Raw genomic sequence first — 24,592 nt, 5'->3', positions numbered from 1 at the left:
AGATAATCGCTTGAGGGTGAGGGAAAATGTATTAAGTTAGAGCAAGAGAGGGAATTCTTAGAGACAGAGAGAGAGAGAGTTAGTGAAGTAAGAGAAAGAATTACTTGAGGGTGAAAGAGAAGGCATGAAGTAGTGGCAAGAAAGGGAATTCATGTAGTTAGTGAGAGAGAGTCAGTGAAGAAAGAAAGAGAATCGCTTGAGAGTGAGAGAAAAGATCTTGCGGGCAAGAAAGAGAATAAGATTAGATTTATTTATTGGAGAATCGATGAGGACAGATGAAGGATTCGATGAAGACAGAGGAAGAATCGATGAAGAGAGAGAGAGTGTGTGGGGTGAGAGTGAGAGCGGATGAGAGAGAAGCGAATGGAAGAGGGTGATTTGAGAGAAGAAGCGTGTTGAGAGTTGTGAGGGTGAAGTGTGATAGTGGTGAGGCTTGGTAGTGGCGAGGCGTGATAGGGGTGAGGCAGACACATATCGATTGGCGCAGCGCAGAGGGTCGGGCGTAGGTGGCGCTATCCTGCAGTAGGTGGTGAACTAGTCGACTACTCACATCTGTTCGGCTACTGCTGCTTGACACACATCACTTTCTCGTACTCTCGACCACTTCTTCTCTCAGCCGGCCCGAGAGCACCCTACAAACTCTGACACCGTCTGATCACCAAGCGCCTCCCTGATGATCGGCACATTCTGGAATCTGTGCAGTGCCTGTCCTTCGATGCCTGTAGACAAGGTAAGCAGTAAACATCCATCACTAAAGTCAGGGTCCCGGGACAGACTGACCGGTCTCGTCACAAGTCAGGTGACACCACTGCTCCATCTCCTCAGTACATTTCCTCATGCAATGCGATAGAATGTCGTAATGTTCCACTATTGATACAATCTTGGTGTATTGATTTCACACTCATTCAACTTTTAATCGAAAGTGAGAAGTGTCAGGTGACATCATTTTACTCACAATCTGACAACTGCGCCACTGTGAGAGTGGAAATCAAGTCATTTCGCCTTTTTTCCAATAGAATGACACAGAATTACACACAATATTCAGTTCAATTTCCATGATACCACGCTGATTTTCCATTAAAATTGAAATGACAATGTTAAATCATTTTACTTGCACCTAGGCATTCCTTAATATTGAATACCACATTTGAATATAATCGTATTACATGAATTTTCACTCATGATTCCATCTTGTTGTATTGATACCACATTGATTCAATTTCGGGTTAAATTACGATTTAATTGAACAGTATTCTTTATTAGTAACCAGGCATAGACAACAAATTATTTCCTCGACGCGATCTAATAGAATTGCACAGAACCTACTTTACTCAAGATTGAACTTCATGATTCATTCTGTTCACTTTTTCAAAAGGTAGTACTTATTCAACAGAATTCAAGTGAGGATGATAACCTGAGAAGAAATTTATTCTCAAGATGAATTTCGATGTATCGATGGAACACTGATTTAGATTTTGATTTACAATTAAAATACGATATCGAGTGGCATTTCACTCGAAACGAAGCATGCATCAATTGAGCGATTTGCAAATTTTTATGTAGTAGAATCTGATAGTATATCACACAATATTATGTTGTAATACTACTTTCATTCCAACCAGAGCAGAAAATCAACCGATAGTAAAGTGGTTTAGGAGGGAAACCATTCTTATTTGTTGAACAAAACATTTGAGTCAATTGATTCTAGAAAAATTTAATGCAATGGAATGTGATAGTGTTTTGATACAATATTGAGAGAAAAGACTAGCCGATAGTGAATGATTAGTGAAGTGGCTCAGGAGACGGACCATTGCAATTTAATCAACATCATACTTGAATCAATTAATATTAATCTGAGACAACATCATTGCAATGAAGTTTGTGAGTGCCTTACACAGAATTATGACTTGTCAACACAGGTTTATATGGAATCCGAATAGTCGATAGTAAATATCAGTAAGTGAACCAGTAAAGAGATCATTCTAATCTGACCAACACTTCAAAGTCTATTAATCGGCGAGTGCTTCAATCCAAGTGTCAAATGACATTTCAAACTAGTGCCTCACGTAATTATTTTCCTTCATACTATACTAGTTTCAAATGAAATCAGAAGTACACCGATAAATCGCCTAGTGGCGAGTACATGATAATCTGACTGACAAATTTTGGAGAACTAATTCATCTGTGAGAGCTGGATTGAATTTATTTTCGTAGATTACAATATGTACTTCATTATTGTAATCCTATATTGCTAATTACAAAGCATTATGCTAATGAGTGAGAGATACATAATGGTGAAAGATGGTAAGATAAAGAAGGTGGGTTTGATGGAGGGAATAAATTTGGGGGTTTAAAGAATAAGTTAATTGATGTGTGAGAGAGAGATAAAGGGGGAAGAAGGCTTGAAGGTGATAGAGAAGTGGGTGATAGTAAGGGGAAGAGAGGGATTTGATGAAGACAGAAGTAGAGTCAATGAAGAAAGAGAGATAATCGCTTGAGGGTGAGGGAAATGTATTAAGTTAGAGCAAGAGAGGGAATTCTTAGAGACAGAGAGAGAGAGAGTTAGTGAAGTAAGAGAAAGAATTACTTGAGGGTGAAAGAGAAGGCATGAAGTAGTGGCAAGAAAGGGAATTCATGTAGTTAGTGAGAGAGAGTCAGTGAAGAAAGAAAGAGAATCGCTTGAGAGTGAGAGAAAAGATCTTGCGGGCAAGAAAGAGAATAAGATTAGATTTATTTATTGGAGAATCGATGAGGACAGATGAAGGATTCGATGAAGACAGAGGAAGAATCGATGAAGAGAGAGAGAGTGTGTGGGGTGAGAGTGAGAGCGGATGAGAGAGAAGCGAATGGAAGAGGGTGATTTGAGAGAAGAAGCGTGTTGAGAGTTGTGAGGGTGAAGTGTGATAGTGGTGAGGCTTGGTAGTGGCGAGGCGTGATAGGGGTGAGGCAGACACATATCGATTGGCGCAGCGCAGAGGGTCGGGCGTAGGTGGCGCTATCCTGCAGTAGGTGGTGAACTAGTCGACTACTCACATCTGTTCGGCTACTGCTGCTTGACACACATCACTTTCTCGTACTCTCGACCACTTCTTCTCTCAGCCGGCCCGAGAGCACCCTACAAACTCTGACACCGTCTGATCACCAAGCGCCTCCCTGATGATCGGCACATTCTGGAATCTGTGCAGTGCCTGTCCTTCGATGCCTGTAGACAAGGTAAGCAGTAAACATCCATCACTAAAGTCAGGGTCCCGGGACAGACTGACCGGTCTCGTCACAAGTCAGGTGACACCACTGCTCCATCTCCTCAGTACATTTCCTCATGCAATGCGATAGAATGTCGTAATGTTCCACTATTGATACAATCTTGGTGTATTGATTTCACACTCATTCAACTTTTAATCGAAAGTGAGAAGTGTCAGGTGACATCATTTTACTCACAATCTGACAACTGCGCCACTGTGAGAGTGGAAATCAAGTCATTTCGCCTTTTTTCCAATAGAATGACACAGAATTACACACAATATTCAGTTCAATTTCCATGATACCACGCTGATTTTCCATTAAAATTGAAATGACAATGTTAAATCATTTTACTTGCACCTAGGCATTCCTTAATATTGAATACCACATTTGAATATAATCGTATTACATGAATTTTCACTCATGATTCCATCTTGTTGTATTGATACCACATTGATTCAATTTCGGGTTAAATTACGATTTAATTGAACAGTATTCTTTATTAGTAACCAGGCATAGACAACAAATTATTTCCTCGACGCGATCTAATAGAATTGCACAGAACCTACTTTACTCAAGATTGAACTTCATGATTCATTCTGTTCACTTTTTCAAAAGGTAGTACTTATTCAACAGAATTCAAGTGAGGATGATAACCTGAGAAGAAATTTATTCTCAAGATGAATTTCGATGTATCGATGGAACACTGATTTAGATTTTGATTTACAATTAAAATACGATATCGAGTGGCATTTCACTCGAAACGAAGCATGCATCAATTGAGCGATTTGCAAATTTTTATGTAGTAGAATCTGATAGTATATCACACAATATTATGTTGTAATACTACTTTCATTCCAACCAGAGCAGAAAATCAACCGATAGTAAAGTGGTTTAGGAGGGAAACCATTCTTATTTGTTGAACAAAACATTTGAGTCAATTGATTCTAGAAAAATTTAATGCAATGGAATGTGATAGTGTTTTGATACAATATTGAGAGAAAAGACTAGCCGATAGTGAATGATTAGTGAAGTGGCTCAGGAGACGGACCATTGCAATTTAATCAACATCATACTTGAATCAATTAATATTAATCTGAGACAACATCATTGCAATGAAGTTTGTGAGTGCCTTACACAGAATTATGACTTGTCAACACAGGTTTATATGGAATCCGAATAGTCGATAGTAAATATCAGTAAGTGAACCAGTAAAGAGATCATTCTAATCTGACCAACACTTCAAAGTCTATTAATCGGCGAGTGCTTCAATCCAAGTGTCAAATGACATTTCAAACTAGTGCCTCACGTAATTATTTTCCTTCATACTATACTAGTTTCAAATGAAATCAGAAGTACACCGATAAATCGCCTAGTGGCGAGTACATGATAATCTGACTGACAAATTTTGGAGAACTAATTCATCTGTGAGAGCTGGATTCGCTTTGATACTTATAGGCCCGGTTGCACAAATGCCGGTTGAATTTTTAACCGTAATTAATTCCACCAGAACCAATCAGAGAACGTGTTTTGAAAAGACGGCTTCTCGGATTGGTTCTCGTGGAATTAATCGCGGTTAAAATCCAACCGGCTTTTGTGCAACTGGCACAAAGAATATTATCGTAGGTGAGAGTACAAAAGTGGGCTGATGATTTTGTGCAATTGATTCATTCATTCACAGCTCACAAAAACCCTATAATTCACAGCTCACAAAATCACAATAACAATAGCAAAGCCAAAAAAAAACAATTTCCTTTATGGAGTATTGTGCTGGAATGATAAAAATGAGGAAAATCACTTCTATTCTTAATAATAAATTTTGAATTGGACTGTTATCACAATGAACTCAATTGATGATGTTTATTGAAGTATTAGAACATCACATGCTAAGGATTATACAAAGATTAACATCCCGTTAATATTTTGAAATTTTGATAGGAATTCCTGTTATCTCTTCCGACATCCAAGTAAATCAATAATGAGAGAGCATGATGACATTTCATGTACTATTCTTATCAGATACTACACTCTTGTCAGTAATTGAAATGTGTAGATGAGTGTAGTGTGGTAGTACTGGTAGTGAAATAGGAGTAGCCTGCTAATGGATGAAGCATTATCGACAAAAAATGAATAAAAAATCATGGAATATAATATACATTCAATGATATCAATTCAATTCTGCAACTGTATGATTCAATTAGGATGACGATCTCAATCTGAAATTGTATCAGAAAATGAGGGATAGGTGGGATGGTATCATACAGGAAAGTGGGCTGATCGTTTTGTTCAATTGACAATTGATTCATAATATACAAGAAGCACTTGGAAAACAAAACTACAACAGCAATTGGAAACAGAGAAAAAACAATTCGTTGGATGGAGTGGTGTGCTAGAATGATAAAAATGAGGAGAATTCTACCAAACTAGTTTCTCCCATGAATAGGCAAATACAGGACAAACAGAAATAAAGGAAAGGGTATGAAAAAGGGGAAACACGGAAGAGGAAGAAAATGATGAAGAATATAAAATTAGTGAATTGCCAAAAATCACTTCCTTCATCAGATAGATGAAGCTCATACTAAGCCCAATATGCACCATGTGAGTATGAACGGAGATCCATCAGCTGTAGGTTCAAACCCAGATTGAAACACGTTAAGGTGCGTACAGATATACGCGCCGCGAACATGAGCAATTCACTTTTAATCAGCTGACTATTTCTGTATTTTTACAGAAACGGTAAGATATAGATATAAAAAGCTTGGCATCAGCTGATTAAAAGTGAATTGCTCATGTTCGCGGCGCCTAAATCTGTACGCACCTTAATGTTATCTGCCACCATGCTTACTTGTGATCCTGTTGCCACCATGCTTACTCGTGAATAAGAGTGTTCAACATAGATGGTGCATATAACCCTCATTCAACTATGCAAAAAGAGTTATTTCATATCATGTTACAAAAGTATTTTTTAGATAAAACTATGATTTAAATTTAAAATAAAAGTTTTATATTACATAAGTAATCACACAGTTGGCAAAGCAATACAATTATCGAATCTGTTTTGGATTTTTTGACATATGCTTTTAAGTATGTAGCACATCTTATCAAATGTAACCTGTAAACAAAAGCTGTCTTTGTCTAGTTACACGTACATTGATTCTTGAGAGTATGTTTTTACCGTCCTTTTGAATTCTTTCAGATCAAACATAACTTGGCAAATACATCGTGTATCTAAGCACATCATGTGTTGGCCAAGTTTTTTATTCAATCTATTCGAGTTACAAATAAAATCGCACGTTCAAATATTGATGTGTGTGTAAGTGGCGTATCTGAATACATTTTGCCAATTTAATGATGAAACAGAATAATGAATCTTGAAATTGATATGTTGAAGTAATTTCAATTTTAATCATCCCCATTCAAAAGCTGGTCTGTATCTCATGTTTGATGAGATTTAGTGAGATGAAACATCAAATCACGGTTCTCGTGGAAAAAGTGTGAAAGAATATCATCTTAACTAATAACCATTTTTTCATTCTTTTTTTGATTTTCAAATGTGTTGCCTCAGGAATAAGATCACCTAGAACGTCTATACAAAAAATCAAATTCGGCTTACAGTTTCAGCTAAGGACTAGCCTAAATATGAGAGAGAGAACCAAGCTGCCAGGAATGATTGTACTAGTAACAGATTTAAATCGGATCAAGGTAAAAAAGAGCATAAATAGATCAGTCTGAACAAGATCTGAATTCAAGTTCAAACGATCAACATCAACATCAACAATGGTTGAATAACTTCTAAATAAACCAAGAAGAGATATCCTGGAATGGTTTTCAAATTACGCCTCAAATGACGCTATAGCGTCATGATCATAATTTCCTTTTTATACATTATACATTATTCATTATAAAATGTAATTAGTCAAGTCACGAAATTATAAAATAATTTTATAATCAAAAACTGAATAGTATTGAGTCTGAACAGTAATGATTGTAGTTAATGTCGTGTTCATGTCATTTCATGAATATTTTCTGTAGTAAAATTCCATCAAGTTTCCAAACCCAGAATGCCGTATATTTATCTCCTGGCTTCGAGTGCAGCCTAGTGCCTACCCTATCAAAGAAAGGATTGTTACCCCACTTTACTGGATCACTTTTCAGTGGAAGCATTCAGCATGAAAATAATGAGGGTAGGAACGTTTCTTTGTCCAATACTATTATCATTATCCCTTTTCTGTAGTGGAAGGTTGAAGAACTTTTAATTATTATAATTCATTATTACTCTGATCTGTCGTCTGCCTTTTAGTGATCAAAGTCTATTAGTGTTCTGTCTATCGATTGAAGTTGATTAAATTGAATTAATAATCTGTAAAGAATATAGAAAGCTTTGATTTCCTTTTTTATTGAATCAGTTTGGAGTTTAAAACTCTTCAATCCATTGAATACTGTAAACACATCTATATAACATAATCAAGAATATTTGAAAATTCAATAAACGAAATAAAAAGTCCAATTAATGAAATTTCGTTTCTCATAACAAAGTTGAATGAAGCAAATTCTAAAAACTGATAATCCACGATTCATATTGGATGGAATGTTCAACTCCCAAACTTGACTTTACTTAAATTTTGGATACCTCCAATGCATTATTAATTAACAGAATGACCAGTGAAGGGGAATATGGGTTCAATAGGGTCAGAAGGGCAATCATGCAACAACAATGAGCTGAACTTGCAACAAATTGAACTTGGATAAACAATGGAACTCTGCTCCAGCTCCATGAACCTCAAATTAAGCCATGTCGGGGACCAAACTCACTATATAAGCAAGTTGACTATCAGTTGCAAACTCCTATTCTGTGATATTAACTATTCCACTAGCAATTACAACTACTCAACTACTAATAAAAGCTTTTGGTACTAAAATGTGTGAACACTATACTTACTCTTCAATTCGTCACATCGTACTATTATCGGTTAAAGGAAGTCAATTTCTTAACCTTATTACTTATCATATGATGCACATTTCATTAGCAGCCAATATTTTTTTTCCAATATCGCTCAGGAATTATCTGACACATTGATTTTCTACCGGTAACAAAAATTCAATGGTATATCAGTTTGCTTTAGATTCAACTAATTGAAAAAATGAATATTTAAGAATTCATGATAATCTCTTTTTTGTCTCTCTATAATTACTTCAGTTCACATAATAGGCTTTCTGATATATGTCTCTATATTTTGAAATGTCACAACTAAAGATCAAAAGTAATAATAATTATTGTATCCTCTTTCAATACTTAATTGAACATTTAAGATCTGTTTTTACAGGATGTCCCACCAAGGTTGTAACAGCCGTTGACCATAGATTTTACTCGACATTTCTGACGAAAAATGTTTTGTAAACTTTTCTCCTATCGACCTTAGTTTTCGAGATATATATTTTTCGATATTTTCCGAATACTACCTCCGGTCATTAAATGCTCAATAACTCGAAAACTAATGGTCGAATTTCAATTTCAATGTTATTGGAAAGAGAAAACATTTCAAACAAGATTAATGTAATGTTGTCTGTTGATAGATATTTTGTAGTTCTTTATTAGGGCTTAAACTAGAAAAAATGCTATTCTTCAAATTAAAAGTGAAATTTCAAACCGGTATTTCTTGGTTTTTCTTCGGGAGATTATAGTGGTTTTAATATTTCAAAAACTTCTCATAAGCTTTCGAATGAGTATGAAAAGGTAAGAACCATGATAATATGTTCAAAACTGCTAATATCTTGAATGAACACCTTCAAAATGAGGAAATTCACAAACAGCATGCATGCATCAAGTGGTGATCCTAGGGTGAAATCACCTGATTAACCAACATTTCAACATTCTACAATGATATGACTTTTTCAATAACTTGCATTATTTCCTGTACCATAAATCCTGATTAAAATAACAATAAGTGTATGTTTCAGCCTATGTTCAGTATAGTTTTCAGTGTGCTTTCCAGTTAATTGGCATGATATGTATCAACTTTGTCTAGTAAAGAAGTGTTGAAATTTATCATTAAGAATCATGAAATTTATCTTGATTGAGTACTTGAACATTTTATTGGTGTATGGAGAGTGTGGATGCAATTCAAGAGAGGCAGAGAGAGTATACAGGAGACGTTTTCCTAACCGAAAACACCCATCTCATAACACGTTTTTAAGATTGAAAGATGTTAAGATGGTAAGGGTCAAGGATCAGTTTCAAAGTACGAGAGGCCCATCTTAATTTCTGAAGCTTTTGAGAATCTTATCTAAAGTATTTCGAGCAGAATCCTCGATCCAGCATCCGGTGGGCAGCTGGGATGTTGGATGTTTCAAGAATAGTCCTATGAATAAATATATCCTATGAATAAATTTGGTTGAATTTTGTAAAATTATTGTATGATCAATATTTTATATAGAAATTAGGCTATGTACTATAGAAAATAATGCAATAATCAGGTGATTTCACCCTCTTAGGATCACCACTTGATGCATGCTGTTCGTGAATTTCCTCATTTTGAAGGTGTTCATTCCAGATATTAGCAGTTTTGAAAACTTTTTCATGGAACTTACCTTTTCAAATTTATACTCATTCGAAAGCTTATGAAATGGAGAAGCTTTTGAAATATTGAAACCTCTATAACTACCCGGAGAAAAATCTGTTTGAAATTTGACTTTTAATTTGAAGAATAACATTTTTTCAAGTTTAAGCCCTAATAAAAAACTACAAAATATCTAACAACAGATAGAATTAAATTATTCTTAATTGAAAAGTTTTTCTCTTTCCAGCAATACCATTGAAATTGAAATTCGACCAGTAGTTTTCGAGTTATTGAGTATTTAATGACCGGAAGTAGGCATATTCTGAACATATCGAAAAATCTATATATCTCGAAAACTAAGGTCGATAGAAGAAAAGTTTACTGATCATTTTTTGTCAAAAATGTCGAGTAGAATCTATGGTCAACGGCTGTTACAACCTTGGTGGGACACCCTGTATATTGAAATCAGAGACAATACACAAAAACTGAACAAAATACTTTCAAACTGTTCAAAGTTTATGTTAGTGAAGATGAACCACTTTTAAAACTTTGGCTCTGAAGTTATTCATAAAGTTATGATAACTAATGGAAAACCCGCTGGAATGAAAACCTGTGTAGAGCTATCTATCCATGTAAAAACACTGGAGACAACTCAGTAAGAAACTCTGAAACTAATTCAACTTTATTAGAGAAACCTTAGTGCAATAATCTCAAATTTTTATTATGAATTGTTGATAGGACAAATTGAACAAAAATTCTATTCAAAGCTATAAAATATTCACATTACTGCCGTATGGTGAGAAAAGAAACGTTTGATGATAAACTTTGATAGTATTTTTCTGTTGAGGGTGATGCCCAAATGAGCGTCATTAGCTGTGCATTGTTAATGTGGAGAAGGATGATGAGAGATGAATGGACCTACAATTTTCACTTACCGTACGTTTCGAATCAATGGAGAAAGATTTTGCAGATCATAGCTAATTGTGCGATTAGGATCGGTTATGCGCACGAGGACTTTTGAAGTAGACTTCTTCCATTACGTTTGTAATAATGGAAATGAATAGTGTTAAAATAGGGATTGGATTTACAACATCATAATTTGGAGTATTGCTACTACCCCATAGTACATTCTATACCCCATATTTCGTCATAAGTACGGTAATGATAGTTTACCACATAATTATGACTCTTTATACGCAAAACCAAGTTGAGGGCAGAATTATTATTATCATACGCATACGGTGAAACGTTACCGTATAAGTTCTGTACGATATTTTTCGTCTTACTAATCTAAGAAAGAATAATTGAAAGCAGAGACCATTACCTGCTGGAGTACTGCATTCTATCATTACATGGACATACCTTAAAACCTGAGCTGTTTCAAAAGACAGTTCTTGTTCCTCCTTCAGTACTAAGGTAGTGAAATAACTAATAAAGGTAGCGAATCAATCAATCAATCAAATCAATCAGTACTAAGAATACAGCTCAAACCCAATATTAATTTATTACAGGCCTACTAGATCGTTATGAATGACGTATTATGTATGACTTGAATTTTGATCAACTGTTCTATTCCATTCTATGCTTTGAAAATAGCTCATGTTAAGTAAACATGGCGAAAATACCTCCACCATAGTTCTAAGTATGCTTAACTCTGACGGAAAGATGTGGAGATCCCGATTAATTGATTGGATCGGAGATCCTGTCTCTTACATTGAATAATTATTTTGCAACTGAATTGTGTATACAAATTTGTGACAAACACATGCGAGTATAAACATGCAAAGAAGATACTAAATGTATATGAACACAATACACCTACAATCTGACGATTCAAATCTACAATTTGATGGGGCGAAGCTGATTTCAAGAAACAGTGAATTCCGAGTTATTGTCCCAATGTACTGATGGTCTTTTCTATCTGTTCTAGCCTTACACTCCTGCTATGGTCTCTGACTGAGTAATATTGATGAGATTCTAGAGAAGGTCCAAGACTCAGTTGAAATGAAAGAAGAAAACTTTCCCTTTTCAGGGCTACTATAATTATTGAAATGGAATAAAAATCGTCAACTATCTTTTTTATATTTTACTGATGCACAACATGTTTCTTCTAGCTCTTGAATTTTTCAAGTGCAAATAAGTTTGAATGTAATTTATAAGAGAAACAATGTTTAATGTTTGTTCACAGCTGCACTCAGAGTATCGAAGTACTTACCGCTGGCATGAATACACTGGGCCTAGACAGGACGTCATCAAACATGCGCCTCAACCGGTCACAGATGACAGTAAGACAATTTTCAATAGACTTTTAATTTTCACAAAAATTTAATTCAAACAAGCATTTTATGATTGTCCATAGGTTGAAACCATTATACCTGCTTACAGCCCAGTTATTTTGTGTATGACTGCAAAATCGAAATGAAAAGTTTTTCTCATGGGTCTCCTTATCTGGGTAGAGTCCTTCATGGAAATTCTAATTGACCACAAATCATTTTCATGCAAACACCCAAAAGACTCAGTAATCGACGAAAGGTTTCCCCAGTTTTCTATCAATAGCTAAAAATCATAAATGTTTCAGGAATTGATAGGGAATACGTTATACACAGATATGGATTATGAATAAACACGTAGAAATGAGTGATCCTTAATAATTGTTATCACTATGGAGTAATATCGCAATATAACTTACAATACAACTATTGTGTTATATATATGAATGAAATATTGTGATAATATTTTGAAAAGTTTTGGTTGTTCAGTGAGCTGAGTGCTAAGTTAATCTTATAAGTTGATTGTTGATAAGAGGTAGCTGATGGTATTGATAGTTAGGATAATTTGGTAGTTAGGCCAACAGTTAAGCCGGCATAACCTGATTTAGTCTTTAGTCTCTCGCTGTGCTTGGTCTTGGTTCGAATCCTGTTTAATCCATGGTTGTTTGATCATTTCATATAATCACCTACGCTCAATCAAAAGCTCACGTTCAAGAAGAATTAATCATCCCTCTCCAATTCTATGGTTAATTCACCTCAAAAGTTTACTCGATTTGATTCCTTAATCAACATAACCATCTCAACTAATTTTCGATCTGAGCTGTTAACCTCAAGATATTTTAGGACTACTTGTTCCAAAGCGATGAGACCCAATTCTTATTTCGATTATTTTGGACATATATTATTATTCTTCAAGCATATTCCTGTCAATAACTCAGCAGACCAATAATTGACAATATTAAACAACACAGTACAAAAATTTCTAAAATCCTCGCACATACATCGCTGATATATCATACATAGTTTATAAGCACTTATACAAAATTTTACACAAATTGGTCTACTCCTTTAGCTAATAGTGAAGCTAATAAAGGGGCAATAGTTCTATTCTTTAATCCCAGTTCTATTCGTGTCATCCCAGGAATTTTTTAGACATTTTGTATGTAGATTTAGGCTCATTATCTGAAACCAGGACATGGGGGAAACCGAATGTTGTGAATAGTTCATCCAGTTGTTTGATGCACCAAACATTCGTTGTTGATTTGGTTGGTATCACATCCACCACTTGCTGTGAGCATTAACCACAATTGAGTGTATCCATCCTTTAAGTGGTCCAGAGAAATCTATATGGTTCCCAAGGTCTGCTTGGAGGTTACCAAGAATGTATTGTTTCTTTTTGTGGACTAATTTTTGCTGCGAAGAACTTCAATATTTTAACAAAATTTCCGATATCCTGATATTCTAGCTAGGAGTTTCATCTAGGTCATGCCAATATGACCAGTATGAAGCTCATTCAAATTTTATTTTGTAAAGATGTAGGAATGCAGATCCGATTTCCTCTGAATATACAGCCATTCATTAGGCATAATTCATTGTCATTAAGTCAAGCACTTCAAACTTCTTCCTGTATTTAAATAGCTCAATATATTTCTTAATCTTTAATTGTTTACTCTTCAATCGTTTTCCTTGTTACAGGCTCTATTTCCACTAGATTCATTCATAATTATACAGATGTTCGAGACCAATTTTCCCTTATTTCATCACATATCTTGAAAATTACTGTAGCTACAGGTCTGGAAACGGTTTCATTTAATTTTTCAGTTCATTTTACATAAAGTACGCTAAATAGTACATCTTAATTAACAGCTAACAAATACCCTTAGGGCTTCGTTTCAGCAGGGGAATTACTGAAGTTCAGACAAAATTTTTCATCCATTATAACTTGGTAACTAAGCATTTTCGGACCTATGTTAATTATAACTTTTTTCTTCTTTTGATGTGAGGAATCACGCCCTGACTTATGGGCACCTTTTTTCAGAACACTCTGTATAACTATTAGTTCTGCGAACAGTAGACCTCGCTCATGAATACAACTCTCAATCTAATGAGAAGGTTAGTAAGTACAGTATATTGTGAAGATTTAGCCATGTCATCTATTATTTTTTCCATTGAAAGTGCTAGAGACACTGTTTGCAGGGACACCGGACTTATCAAGGAGGTACCTTTATATCGTCTCCATATTCACAATATAAACATATATTATTACAACTTTTCTAATAATTAATTATAAGAAATCGGTCAACTGACGGTAGAATGGAATATGCAGTAGGCAATTTAGATGATGAATCGTCTCACAGACGATGGTGAGATGGAAATGATTCTAAATAAGATGGGTTTGTTGGTGACAATGACAGGAGGTTGCTTATGATGTTTTTCATGTAAACTGGATTCAATGTTATGGCTTGTTATGCCTATGCAGAATGTTAATGCTCACAAATCGGTTTCCGATCTCATACTAAAAGGAAAAAAATACTTGACACTGTAGAGCGACACAAAAATGCACAAAAAATGCATACAATACAATAATTATTGTGGTGTATCTTCAAAGATACGAAAAAGTAACTTCTGAGGTTATTCTACGGTTTTTTCAAATATTAAAAAAAACGGAGGTCTTACCAAAAATCGTTACACATACGTTTCTGCACCTTGTTTCAAAGAACTTGCATACCAAATTTTATCCAAATCGGACAATAACTGCGACTGTAACTGCGGTACAAACAAACAAACAAATAAACAGACAAAAGCCGATCGAGTCGAAACTAAGACCTCAGCTTCGCTTCGGTCAATAATATGATAAAAATATATATAGGCCTAATAATCATGTGATATGTGTACATGAATATTCATACGTATGTGCACATACATATGTATGTATGTTTGTATATTATGAATATTAAATATCCAAATACGAATTTTGAATGTCTGAATATTCAATTTGCATGAATCAAATGAACATAGTAGATTTTCACTCCTCCAGCTCCTGCATAAAACTACATAGTTTTAAACAAAGGAAACAGGAGTCTCATCACAATGGACTACAGAAATAACTGTAGGCTAAACATCAAGTAAAAGTATACTTTAAGAGTAAACATTGTGAATGTAATGGAGGTGAATTTTGATAACTTGGTGAATAAAGTGGCGAGCAAATTTCCTACGAAGCGTATTTCCATAGTTTCACTCGGAACGTAATGTGTCTAGAATGTATACTGTGTGGGTTAACTGAAGAATGTGAATTTTCAAATCACTATAGGCCTACTTGATAAGAATCGGAGCTTCAGATATGAGAGATCTTATCTGGTACTTGTAATAGTATAATCATTATTCACTTCGCAACGGTTAATATTGCATTTCGTATTGCTTGCATACTCTCCTTGAGAATTTTTGAAGCATTTATTGATCTGTTGCTTGTATGCCTCATTCAGATACGATTTCTAAGATATCCGACAAAGTTGAGGCATGAAATTGATTAGTGTCTTGCGTCGCTATGGTGTGTTGTGGAGAGGGGGGGACCAGTTAAAGGAAATTCTGCATTATGACGCAGTCAGTCTCTTCCCCTCTCTCATTCTCTCTTTCTCAACCACAATTTCCAATAGATGAAAAATGCCGGAATAGTAGGAGGGAGTGCATTAATACTTCACAGTGTCTGAAATTTCATGATAAACAACTTTGGGAAGAACATTAGCATGAGTGTTGTTCACAAGTGGGTTCCACTTTCGAAGTCAGCATAGATTGAATGAGAAGCATCATGTTACTCTTATGAAGAATGCTGACTGATTGCCTAGAGAAACCATCCATTTCTCATTAGTATAAGTTGAAGTCTCTGATCAATCCACGACTGGTATTCTTTTGTTAAATTCCCATGAGTATTGGCTTCATAGAAGAGCTGAATATTTTTATAGTTACGTGAAACATAATGAGTATATAGGAGAGATAAAATAGGGAATACAGGAGATTGGAGTTTTTCCTATGCCAACATATCGTAACGATATAAACACATTTCAATCTTCACAAGCAATAAAACGATGTGGGGTTCTTCAGAAACAATCAATTTACATTAATACTATTGAACAGAAAATGAGAAAAACTAACCACTGCATGGCATGATCTGAGATCAGAAGGTATAAACAGAGACAAATAAATAGGAAGAGACAAATAACCAGAGACAAAGAATAAATGTTTAAATTTAACAATTAAACAGTATCTTCACTCTATGATATAACCTTCTGAAGAATTGCATATACGCAATTTACTACTACCGACAATTTGCAGTCAGTTATCTACGTTTTTCATTTTGGTGGACTCGAAATTTACAATTTTCTCATTGGCTCTTGTCTAAAATGTATATGTCCATCAGTTGAACAATGGCGACCATTTTTTCATATTATTTCAATTTGCAATAAACTTGGTGATATTGCCACTGCTGAATGAAAGAAGTGGGAGAAGAAGAAGAAGAAGAAGAAGAAGAAGAAGAAGAAGAAGAAGAAGGGAAAAATGAGAAGAGAAGGAATTGATATTAAAGATTCTTGTTGTTGAAAATTTGTAATCGCGAATTGATTTTGTAAATTCCCAAGGTAGAATTCAGCTCTTATTTATATCTTTTCTGAATTCAGCTCTGTTTTATATAACTTGGAAGCCTAAATCTAGCATTCTTCCAAGATGTCATTGCGTGTTGAAGAGCAGTGTGAAACAGCTGAGTGATTACTCTTGCAACATCAATCTTCACTTCTTGATGACACTCAATGTGATGGATTGACATTAATCCTGCAAGTCCAAGGATGGGCCAAATGAGTAATTACACAGGGGTCTCCTACATTGATCTCGGAAAAGGACACACTCTTAGATAGGAGAAAACATTCTAGTTAGTTCCACTCTACCAATGTTTAATTTCTTTCATATAAAATTCTCCATTATACGCTAGTTCAAGGAGGTTCTTACTTTATGGATTGTTCTTATCCTATTTTCTTTTTCTTCTCTTGGGTTTTTCTTTATTTCCTGTTTCTCTTCTACCTCATTTCAATATTATGTCAAAACACCAGACAAATTTCAGTGATAGGGATGAATAATTGAACGATTACAAGCAATTTTCAGACAAGGAAAACGATTTTTGACTCCACTCATCGGTCAATAACTAGAAATGTGTCTAATACAGTATTCTGTCAATCAGTGGCAGTCCATATTGGGTAATATCTTCAACTCCGTTACATTATGCAGGTCTTACTGCTTCAATGTATGATTCTTTTAATTATTATATAATAATACAGCTCAATAAATACTATTGTGTTAAGCGAGCGATTTCTGTATTTTTATATCTGGTTATTTACGTTCAACGGATCTCGAAAACGGCTTTAACGATTTTCACGAAATTTGGAACATAGTAGGTTTATGATATAAAAATTCGATTGCACTAGGTCTCATCGTTGGGAAAACTCGCTGAACGACATTAAAAGGATCATTCATCCTTGGCTGAAACAGCTGTGGATATTTACAAAGTGAGTGAGCGAGTGTGTATGTGAAAGATCAAAATATCGCATCCCCGAAATTCATGAGATGTCATATAGAAATATAAACACGTTCATTTTAGAGAATAATTCTCTAAACAACAGAACAATTATTGTGTTCTGTTTATCAATGAATAAAAATAACGAGCTAAGCTCGGTGCCCCGATATTTTACAATAGTTTGATAAAAATGCTATGAATCTTTCAAGCCTCATGCCTCTTCTAAAATCTAATAAAAAAAATACGATATGAAATTCGATATGACTGTTACAATTTCATGTGATTCATCTATTCATAACCGTCAATGATTTCAAACGATCCATTTCAATTCATTTTTTCAAATTAATATTCACATGAATTAATATATATATTTACAATTCACAAGTCATCAAATCACATTTCTTATTTTACTGGAGCTCCTGATGCAGTGAAGCTATGAAGCGCCAGTTTTTCTCCTTTTACCAAAATTCCAAAGGACTGTAATTAGAGAGATGAAGACACTCAATAAATTGAAAAAGTAACTTCGAACATCTCTTGATTCCTTTCACCTGAATCATCACCCAGCAACTGCTGCTATCTATAGACATAGTTTAGAACATACTTTACAAACTGTCGACCAATCAGAAGAGAGTAGGCAGAGTTGAAAATATTACCCAACATCAGAAGCCATCTACTGGCGAGATTTCGAATGGAATTATAAACTATTCGCCAATCAGGAGAGAGTTGAGAGTATATTATACAATTTATTCAACAAGTTATCATCATTTCTCCAGCTAAGAGTTAGTTGTCCAAAGAGCTTTAGATCTACATCCTTCTCTGTAGCACTGTATCACTTCTATAACACCGAACAAATTTAGATTTAATAATAGGCCTACGAAGAAGATGAAGAGATAATTTATTTCACTCAGAATATAGAATTAAGTCAATCGTAAAGAACAATTAAGTACCTGACAAACAAATTATAATGCAATATGCTATTGACATGAAGATATAATAACATTTTTCATTCATGTAACATTCGTAATAGGAAAAAGGCATACAGAAGAAAAAACTTCGTATTTTTCATGAAATTCATGATGAACTCTACTTCTCTTGTGGAATTTTTGTTGGAAGTTTTTCCTTCCATTAAGAAAATAAATTGGATTCCCGGTAATTTAAACACACCTGCTCTCAACCAGAGAACGTCTCTATGAGAAACATAATTTATGGGGAAATTAATTAAATTAGTTATTGTTTGTTGCTAATGTAGATAATTATAATGTGGCTCGTTGCAATACCAACAAGCTACAGATCTACAGCCTTCTCTGTATCACTATATCACCGAACTATAGACGCCGAACAACACTAACGCTTAACGCAACGCCTGTTCTCTGCAATCATCCAACGTATTTAAGACTTGTCTGATAGTCCATTTAATCGGACCGCCGAATATTACCCAGTATGGGAAGAATAATTTATAGAGTACCATTGGAACGATACCTGAAGTATCTAGAGTACGGTACTATACCACCTAGTATCTAGAGTAGCAAGTAAAATTGTGAACTTGTTCGTCTTTTATGCCTACACTATTAAATGAAAAGTAATTCTTGTTTATGATTATCTAAACTTGGGAGAGGAATAGCACAAGGTTACCTTATTTTTCCTCTCCCTATCATTTTGATGATGTACTTATTGTATGAATCAACAAAGAATAAAGTATTATATTATTATTTTGAATTTTTGTGTTGAAATACGGTAATGCAATTTTTCAAACAAATCAAAAGCCGCCACTTCGAATATTAAACCTCTTGTAGCCTATTTCCAACGCTTTTCTTTAATACTGTAGAATATTCTTTGAGAAGAATTATAACATGGCAATTTCAAATGAACATAAAAAGTTTAAGCTTACGTGAAATCAACAATGAATGAGGGTAAGTGCTGGGGTGTTAACATTCAACACATGCTCAATTATGCTCCCCACTCAGAACTCCAGCTGATCGTGAAATTGAAAGGCTTTCCCCTTTTCTCATGAATGGAGCGCAATCTTTGAATGATCAGAGCAGTAACGTGGAGTGAGATCCAATGGTTTCATACAACCATTGTATGAAAAACTCCTCCGCCAATCAATAGTGTTGCCATTGTTGTCCAAGGGTTGACAATCAATCATTGTGTACAACTTTGACAAGTGCATGTATTGAAGTGAAGGCTGCTTGTAGTAGGCCAGTCAATGCAAGAATCGAGTATTCAGCCATGTTCACAATTTTTTAACTCATATCCAAGCTGAAAGTTTCCGCCGGAGTGGATAACAAAATAGAGAAGTGTTGTAAAATTAACACTATACAGGCACAATTAATAAACAATTAATTTTCATTGTAGGCTGTAGGCTGCAGATTTCGAAGTCACCCATATGCCCATCTGCGAAATAAAATATCAGAGAATAAGAAATTTGTAGAGAAATTTTTAGAACAAGGAAAATACAACTGAAAATCAAACAAACAAAACTTCTACCAAACATATTTCATGGTGTGAGCTATGAGCTACAATATAATTGTGTGATAAGTTGTACAATTATTGTAATAAATGGTGACAAATCATTAACAAGAGATTCACCAATAAACAAACAATACTATCTATGTCCATACTCATTATACTGTACACTAACGGATATTCATATAATTATCACTTCATTCTTTCATAACTGGCAATTTTGAGCTCGAAAATCACATCGATAATTTGAATTTCACCTGAGACCCTTCCTTGGTTCAATCCATGGGATAGAAAGTCCTCAGGAATGAAAAATTGAATCAGGAGAAATACTCAATTTTCAAAGGAGTTAATGAGTATGATATTTGAAGAATATAATCAATGTGGTGGAACTGAATAATGTTATACGAGGTATAACCTCGTATAAGTAGCCTTATAAGATTGTATCGTCGTGTTAACGTGTAAGCTCTCATGGAAACGTGTTCATTGCATTTTCCAACAGCTCAGAGGAATTATGTTGGGTTTACACACAGGATTTACTATTAACACTAGGATTACTTTGATTTGATTCCAAGCCTGGATAACACTGATCTTGTTATTATAGGTGTTATGAAAGTCTGGGTAACCCTTATTCGAGCTCAAATCCCACGTCTTCTGTGCTGTGCAGGTTTCCATGGGTCTGTAAAGTGCAAAAACAGGCTTGAATAGATACGGGTTTAAGACCAGTGATTGCTCACAAAACATTTTATTGATCTGCCAAAATAGGAATACTTTACAGAATGTTCAGAGACTATGTTATGTTTAACTAGTTTATCGGAAGATAAACCAAGTATGCTACAATGGAGAATGTTCTTGTGAATCAAGCATTGTTTCCATTGCTTGAGTAAACATTGATTTCTCCCTAAAGCTCAGTTCCTCTCTCAAATTTCTCCCTGAATGTACGCTACAAAACCGGGTCGCCTCATAACAAACTTCTATCGTTTATTCCAACGTTACATTCTCCATTGTCGTGGTACTCCTATATCGTTCATCTTTGCTCTAAAGCTGCAGAGATAAACAGTTATTGGTTTAGCAGTTTAGTTCACGAGCGGTGCTCTCCCAGGACAACCGATTTTATGCTGATTCCACTCGTCCGAGAATTATAATTATTATTCTCTTATCATCACTGTAATTTTTATTAAATCTATTACACTCATACGATCACAATACGTATCTGAATTATTGCACGGTCATCCAGATTTACTCCAAGAGAGAAAATATTCAGCTTATCTAGAACACCTCATTCAATAACTAGATAAGATGGGTTTAAAATCAGGGTTTTGCCGATTGTCACTCACCAATTATTATTTTTTGAAATATGGTACATTTAAATTCATTCCCATATACAGTAATTCACTTCAATTGATATAAAATAGCCTACATTGAAATTCTGAATTCAATCGCTGTATATTGTATACCAATATTAAATCATAACTGTTATTCGATAACGATGAAAATATTGGTTTTAACCATAAGAGTAATTATTGAATTGATCGACTTCAAGGGCAACAATCTCTCATTATAAGTTATATTGTTACAATATCGGTTCAACTATTAGTATTGGTATGATTTATACTTTATAGTAGAGGTTCTCAACCTTTTTTGCTCAAAGTTCAAGTAAGAGACTTGTTATGAAATCAGCCAAGTAAAAAACGTGTCGGGTTAGAAAAAAGTTTGGATGAAAAAAATTTTGGGTAGGCTCCGTACAACATAAATTTACTCACGGTGAGCTCCAGCCCTAATATTATGATGGGCTTTGAGTAACCAAGTGCCCAGATTTGGGCTAGACATCCAAAAGCCCAGAGCCCATCCAGGCCTTCTGGAGTCGGCACCGCAGTGCCTATGATGAAATATTTTTAGACATATAAGAACACATACAGAAGAAAAGTCAAATAGCTTTAAAATTATTTAAAAACAAATAACGACAACGAATAGTAATAAGAAAATAAAATTGATAATAACAATAAATTCAAGTTCAATAAATACTTATTTATTGAATAAATTCAATAAATACAAAATCACTCGAAAATGAACCCGAATTTCATCAAAACCTCAATATTTATATAAATTTGAATTGTTCCAAATGATGAAACCTGTATTTCATCGACAAGTTTTCTGATAAAAATATTAGAAAATTGTTGAATAGTATTGAAATTATAGAAATAACTAGTGTTTGCAGATTTGATAAGTCAATTTTGAAGAAAGCTGCTGGTAGTTCCAGAACTGGCGGCTAGATAGCCCTGAGTACACAGGTCTCAACTGGTGACGAGTTTTGAATTTCCTTGTCTCTGTGCCTTCTGTGAATTTTTCACTTTTAATATTTTGTTTATTGAATAGAAATGAAGTACAGCTTTTAAAAATAGAATATCCATATACATGGTACATATGAAGTGGTATTATGGAGCGAAAGTAGGCCTAGTTAGTAGGTAAAAGTTCTTACAGCCACTCTTGTATTAATCAAACTCACAAAGACACTCTTAGGATATTTCACCTTTGTATCTCCAGAAAGAACCACACAAAGATCAAACTCACAAAGATACTCTTAGGATATTTCACCTTTGTATCTCCAGAAAGAACCACAATCAATCTTGATAGTTGATGAACAATAATTGTTATCATTGTTACTATAATAATTATTATTACTAGTTCAATGCATGGACTCTTGAGGAAGAAACTACTTCGATCAATAAATTAAGTATAAATTGATATAACGTATGTTAGCAACATTACAAGATGTTAACACTTCATTAGTGAATGACCATTAATTGACATTTTTTATCCAGTGTAAATAAAATTAATTAATAATAATTATAATAATATACTAATACCTTGGTGAACACTTTTTTATCACTTATTTGAATTATCGTTGTTGAGCTTTAGTGAACTCATTAGGCTACAACGATAATTTCATTCTCCATTGATTTCTCCATCGTATTATCTTCTATTCTCTTCATCTAGTTCATCTGTCACTCATAGTATTAACCAGTCACTCTTTTTTTCAACTTTCAATATTGGTAGATGAACGTATATGATTAGTATGATTACATTTTTCTAAGCATGCTGGGGCGTCAATGGAAATTTACATTTATTTGAATAATTGTCAGCACAGCGTTCCTAAATATCACTGAATGATAGTCACAACCTTTTTTAGTAACATGTGAATGTTTATTCATTATAACAGAGAATAATCATATTTTCCATATTCTTTGGAAGAACTATTCATCGAATGATGGTTGAATACCACATTCCATTAAGCTACTTCATATGAAATCTGAAAAATAAAAGTGATTATATTATTATAATATTCAATCTTCACTCAGCTATATATATATATATATATATATATATATATATATATATGACAAAAAAATAGGAATCATACAACCCTCTCAAACATCCTGTTTGATTTGAGGCATACTGTTACAACTTTTTACACCTGGTAGTATTTCATATCAACTTTCAATCTCTCAGTATCCCCTCAATCATTTCATACAATCTCCTATCATCCTAAAGATCTCTCAAATCTCTTATAATTTTCCAATCCCTACTATTTTTCCTACAATCTTAACAGTACCCATTCCTTCAATTAGCACTTCACCAGTGCTTACTATATCCATACAGTACCTTAAAATCTTTCAAAACATATTACCATCACAAGATCTTACAATAGACAAGGAGTTCTCACAATACTTACAATACCACCACTTGTAAAATTTAAAATATTCACCAATTCTTACCACACTATCCTACAACACCAATAATCTAAAGCTCTACAACCTACAGATCTCCTACTATCTCTTGCAAGTTACAGTTCCCAAACCCTTATAACCGCTTACAATATATCAGTATCACTGAATTCACTCATCATTCATGAAATAGAATTATAGTACCCTTTGAAATTAATAAAATAATAGAATAAGAATACAATCTTAATCTTAAAATCTTTTATTTTATAAATACAAGTAAGTAGCCCTGAATTCATACATTTTAAGAAGATACTCGTCATTCATAATGTGTCTATGCATCTAGGAACTAGAGACTAGAGTAGAACTATTTCTCACCGAAGGAGAAAAAGGGCTTCAGTCCAGTGAAGCACATACATTTTCCTCTACCTACACCAATAATATTCTAACAATATGATGTAACATCACTTTACATCATTTTCTCAAGTAAAGTACTTGAATGTTTCCTATCTCAATGCTAGAAATAATTTCAATCATCGAAAATACAAGATTGATAGGTACCTGCTAGATATTGATAGGTATTGCTATAGTGGGTCCATGTCATAATGGCAGTGGAGAAAGATAGGAGAACAACGTTGCCGATCCTCACAGCTTGTCAATGCCTTCTACAGACGGTAGCTGACAGTTTTATTGATGTAGTATGTAGTATGTAGTAGAATTATTCATTCTTGTTTAAAATGGTCAATTATATTTTATTAGGAAAGAAATTATATTTTTCAATAA

At 34.3% G+C, this 24,592-nt stretch overlaps 1 protein-coding gene across 14 annotated transcripts in view; it reads left to right on the top strand.

The window, feature by feature from the left end:
• Window positions 1-516: 516 nt before the first annotated feature.
• LOC111049332 (nuclear protein MDM1) overlaps window positions 517-24,592 on the top strand; it is a 116,344-nt gene continuing 92,268 nt past the window's right edge. For 6 of the 14 annotated variants that reach the window (XM_039442592.1, XM_039442597.1, XM_039442591.1 and 3 more), the window contains exons 1-2: window positions 3,000-3,213; window positions 11,986-12,082. In XM_039442592.1, coding sequence (XP_039298526.1) covers window positions 3,157-3,213; window positions 11,986-12,082 — 154 coding nt within the window. In that variant the 5' untranslated portion in view covers window positions 3,000-3,156. Of the gene's footprint in view, window positions 731-2,999; window positions 3,214-11,985; window positions 12,083-24,592 lie in introns of those variants that run through there. The other 8 variants (XM_039442593.1, XM_039442598.1, XM_039442590.1 and 5 more) reach the window with 3 other exon arrangements.

The sequence above is a fragment of the Nilaparvata lugens genome, chromosome X (assembly GCF_014356525.2).
Source record: "Nilaparvata lugens isolate BPH chromosome X, ASM1435652v1, whole genome shotgun sequence".
Classification (NCBI taxonomy): domain Eukaryota; kingdom Metazoa; phylum Arthropoda; class Insecta; order Hemiptera; family Delphacidae; genus Nilaparvata; species Nilaparvata lugens.
Note: the sequence above shows the minus strand (reverse complement) of the source record. Positions and strands in the feature narration are given on the sequence as shown.